Source organism: Bison bison, unplaced genomic scaffold, assembly GCF_000754665.1.
Source record: "Bison bison bison isolate TAMUID 2011002044 unplaced genomic scaffold, Bison_UMD1.0 scf7180017864349, whole genome shotgun sequence".
Taxonomy (NCBI): Eukaryota; Metazoa; Chordata; class Mammalia; order Artiodactyla; family Bovidae; genus Bison; species Bison bison.
This window is the reverse complement of record NW_011494921.1, coordinates 4,540,453-4,544,990: the sequence shown is the minus strand read 5'-3', so window position 1 is coordinate 4,544,990 and position 4,538 is coordinate 4,540,453. Positions and strand designations below refer to the sequence as shown.

Here is a 4,538-nt window from a genome sequence, read left to right as displayed (position 1 = left end):
TCAATTTAGTTCAGTTCAGTCGCTCAGTCGTGTCCAACTCTTTGCAACCCCATGAACCGCAGCACACCAGGCCTCCCTGTCTATCACCAACTCCCAGAGTCTACCCAAACTCATGTCCATCGAGTTGGTGATGCCATCCAACCATCTCATCCCCTTTTCCTCCTGCCCTCAATCTTTCCCAGCATCAGGGTCTTTTCAAATGAGTCAGCTCTTTGCATCAATCAGGTGGCCAAAGTATTGGAGTTTCAGCTTCAACATCAGTCCTTCCAATGAACACCCAGGACTGATTTCCTTCAGGATGGACTGGTTGGATCTCCTTGCAGTCCAAGGACTCTCAAGAGTCTTCTCCAACACCACAGTTCAAAAGCATCAATTCTTCAGCGCTCAGCCTTCTTCACAGTCCAACTCTCACATCCATACATGACTACTAGAAAAACCATAGCCTTGACTCGATGGACCTTTGTTGGCAAAGTAACATCTCTGCTTTTCAATATGCTGTCTAGGTTGGTCATAACTTTCCTTCCAAGGAGTAAGCATCTTTTAATTTCATGGCTGCAATCACCATCTGCAGTGATTTTTGGAGCCCAGAAAAATAAAGTCAGCCATTGTTTCCACTGTTTCCCCATCTATTTGCCATGAAGTGATGGGACCAGATGCCATGATGTTAGTTTTCTGAATGTTGAGCTTTAAGCCAACTTTTTCATGCTCCTCTTTCACTTTCATCGAGAGGCTCTTTAATTCTTCTTCACTTTCTGACATAAGAGTGGTGTCATCTGCATGACTGAGGTCATTGCTATTTCTTCCGGCAATCTTGGTTCCAGCTTGTGCTTGCTCCAGCCCAGTGTTTCTCATATGCACTCTGTGTAGAAGTTAAATAAGCAGGGCGACAATATACAGCCTTGACGTACTCCTTTTCCTATTTGGAACAAGTCTGTTGTTCCATGTTCAGTTCTATTAAACTTTTCATTTTTAGGGTGAATCACTGCCCTACTGAACTTCAGAGCAGAGAACGAGAGCCCTGACCTTTACGTAGCACTAGCTCCCTTGCTAACTTTCTCTTTCCTGTGTTGTGTCTCTCCCATTGTAACCCACCTGTCTGCCCCTGGGTTTCAGCATGGCTACCCCTCAACTCCTAACACCCCACAAAATGTTTGGTTTGTCTATATTCCTCAGCCTGTACAAACAACAGTTAGCAAATCTCAATTCCTAAATGGTATTCCATCAGTAAAAGAATACACATTAAGCTTCTCTTCTGGTTATAAAGTGAGTATAATATTTTAGTTTAGTGTAAGACCCAAATCAATCAATCAAGAAATATGTGTTGAGTGCTCAGAGGCACAAAGGTAGGAGTGGAATACATACGAAGTACAGTGTGTAGGCCCTCAGGGATCTTACTATCTAGACCAGGGGCTGGCTAACTTTGGTCCACAGGCCAAATCTGGCCCCAAACTGCTTCTAAAAATAAAGTTTTATTGGGACAACCATGATTCTTTGGGGGATTTTTGTTTGTTTGTTTCATTTTTTTGGTCTATGGCCGCTTTGGCATCATAGATGGCAGAGTTGAGGAGTTGTGATAGAGACTGGGCTTCAAAGCCAGAAGTATTTATTATCTGGCCCTTTATAGATAAAGTTTGCCAATGCTGATATAAACAAACTAATAACCACAACTGCAAATATATATAGGATAGACACATAGATGTATTAATATTAAACAGTGAGGGTTCCTGCCATTAGGAGGTGCTCAGCCTACTGAGCAATCATCAGTCCTGAGCAGGAAATAAGCACCCAACGGGAGGTCTATGCAAAGGAGATCAGGATGTTTGAGGATGTTTGAGGCTGGACAGATCCATGTGCAACTGCCCGCGAGTCATACAGGCAGCAGGCTTCCCTGGTAGCTCAGCTGGTAAAGAATCCGCTTGCAGTGAGGGAGACTCCGGTTTGATTCCTGGGTCGGGAAGATCCTCTGGAGAAGGGACAGGCTACCCACTCCAGTCTTCTTGCCTGGAGAATCACCATGAACAGAGAAGCCTGGCGGGCTAGAGTCCATGGGGTCGCAAAGAGTCGGAGACGATTGAGCAACTAAGCACAGCACAGCACAGCACAGTACACAGGTAGCTTCTAAGTTAACTGGGGTAACGAGGAGGGTGAGGAGAGCCTTAACAAAGCTGGAATGAAGAGGTAGGAAGTCCAGTCCGTGGCTGCGGGGCAGTGGTGGCAGGCGGGCTGCCTCCCAGTGCTTGGGTCGAGAGGGGGAGATGGCATGGTTTGTTCACCGCTTGTCTTCCTTGCCGGACTTGAGGTTTTCTGAGCAATGTTCACACTGTTCGCCTCAACGCGGGCATTACACTACATGCCTGCCATAGAGTAGCTGCGTGATGCATATCATTTACTGTGTGTGTTAGTCACTCGGTCATGTCCGACTCTCTGTGACCCCACAGACGGTAGCCTACCAGGCTCCTCTGTCCATGGAATTCTCCAGGCAAGAATACTGGAGTGGATTGCCATTCCCTTCTCCAGAGGAACTTCCCAACCCAGGGATTGAACCCTGGTCTCCTGCCTCAAAGGCAGATTCTTTACCATTTGAGCTGCAGGGAAGTCTGAATATCATTTAAAAATTAAATAATAAATGTGAGGCTTTCAAGGGCTAAAGTCTCTCTTGGTAAACGTCACGCTGCACTTGAAATGATGGGTTTATTTTCAGGTATCTTTTGATGTTGATTTCTAACCTAATTTCACAATGATAAGAAAACAGACTCTGTATGATTTCATTATCTTTGGACCAGGAAATTTTTACATGTTACAAATTTACATTGTTTTATGTCCCTGGATATATTATTCCTGTGTCTCCTGGTTTATAGTCTATGGGAATTTGAATAGAATTTGTATGCTGCTGTTGTGTGAAAACTATATAAATCTTCATTATGTTGAATTGGTTCATAGTGGTTTTCAGGTCTACTATATCCTATTTTTCTATCTGTTCATTCTATTAATTTTTGAGAGTTTGACATTGAAACCCCCAACTACAAATCTTAATTTATTTACTTAAAAAATAACTGTAATACACAGTCAAACTATATATAACTTTGTTCTGTATTTTCCAAGTTTCCTATAAATGTGTTATCATACTTTCATAATTTAGAAAAACTTTTAAAGAAATATTAATTTTTTAAAAATTATATAATGAACGAATAAACGGATGTCTTGAATACAAGGTTAGATAGGCTGCAGGCCAGTTGAGTCAAGCATTTCAATCATGGTAAAGTGACCTCTGACCTTGCTTTGAAACAAAAACAAAAATCAGAGAGTAAGAAAGCTTATATTGAGCAACTACTATATATATATATTATATATATATATAATGCCTTTTACAAGCATTACGTCATTTCCTGCATTCAGCCACCCTTTGGCGGATGAAAAAGCTGAGTTTCAGAGAGGTAAAGTAACTGGCCAAGGTCACACAGCCCCAAAATGGCAGAGCTAAAATGCAAACCCAAGCCTCCACTTGGCTGTTTTCAGCTCCAAGGCTACTCACACCCATGCCTCTCAGTCCTTTTCATGCCACGTCTGCAGACCTCGGTCTCCTCAGAGCCACTGTAAGGGACATGAGACCGATTTGGCTGCACTGGGGAACAAGAGCCACCCAGCTTCACCAGAGGAGTTCTCCTTTTCTCCACTTCACCTTCGACATTTCCTGATTTCACCCCAAGCACACAGTTCTTGTGGGAACGAAAAAGAATGAGAAACCAGTGTGCTGGGCTGCGCCACTTCCTCAAACCAGGCGAGCAGGTCTGGTTTCCAGCCTCAACTCCACACCAACTTGCTGTGGGATCCAGGCCCATCACTTCTTCCTTTCATTCTTACACAAGAAATGCTGGATGACACATAATGAAATCCCACAGTGCTTCTTAACCTTCCAGAGAGGACAAGACTTTCAAAAGAGCTTACTCAATAAGTGAAAATGGCTGGGCCACCTTGAGTGAAATTCTAGATGAAGTTGTAATGTACCATCCATGGCAGCAATTAGAGGAGGGTGATGAGTTACCAGGCAGAGTTTAGCAGTCATTGCTGGAGGCCGTGGCTGATGACTGTCCATAGCATCTAACGGGACTCAAAAGGCAAACATGAGCCAATCTTTTGACCTTACCTGATAGTAACCAGCACTCGACAGAACATGGGGAGCTTTGTCAACAGTCCTCGAGGCACATCCACTTACCAATAGAGGTGTAATACGTGAACATACTGATTCTCGAAGAATTCGTAGCTGGAGACACTGCCACATTCATCTATGGTTCGACCATTCTTATACCAAGTTACCTCTGGCTTGGGCTGGCCTGATGATAAAGAAATAAGAATATTCTTACTAGGTGAACTATCTTTGGAAAAGCATAGAGCCTTGGAAGGAAAGTTATGACCAACCTAGATAGCATACTCAAAAGCAGAGACATTACTTTGCCAACAAAGGTCCGTCTAGTCAAGGCTATGGTTTTTCCTGTGGTCATGTATGGATGTAAGAGTTGGACTGTGAAGAAGGCTGAGCG

General features: G+C 43.5%; 1 protein-coding gene across 1 annotated transcript in view; it reads right to left on the bottom strand.

Annotated features, from left to right (window-relative positions):
* The window catches only part of ALPK2 (alpha-kinase 2), a 136,305-nt gene that overhangs the window by 111,236 nt on the left and 20,531 nt on the right, over positions 1–4,538 (bottom strand). The window contains exon 3 of the mRNA XM_010854830.1: positions 4,214–4,331. Coding sequence (XP_010853132.1) covers positions 4,214–4,331 — 118 coding nt within the window. The remainder of the gene's footprint in view (positions 1–4,213; positions 4,332–4,538) is intronic.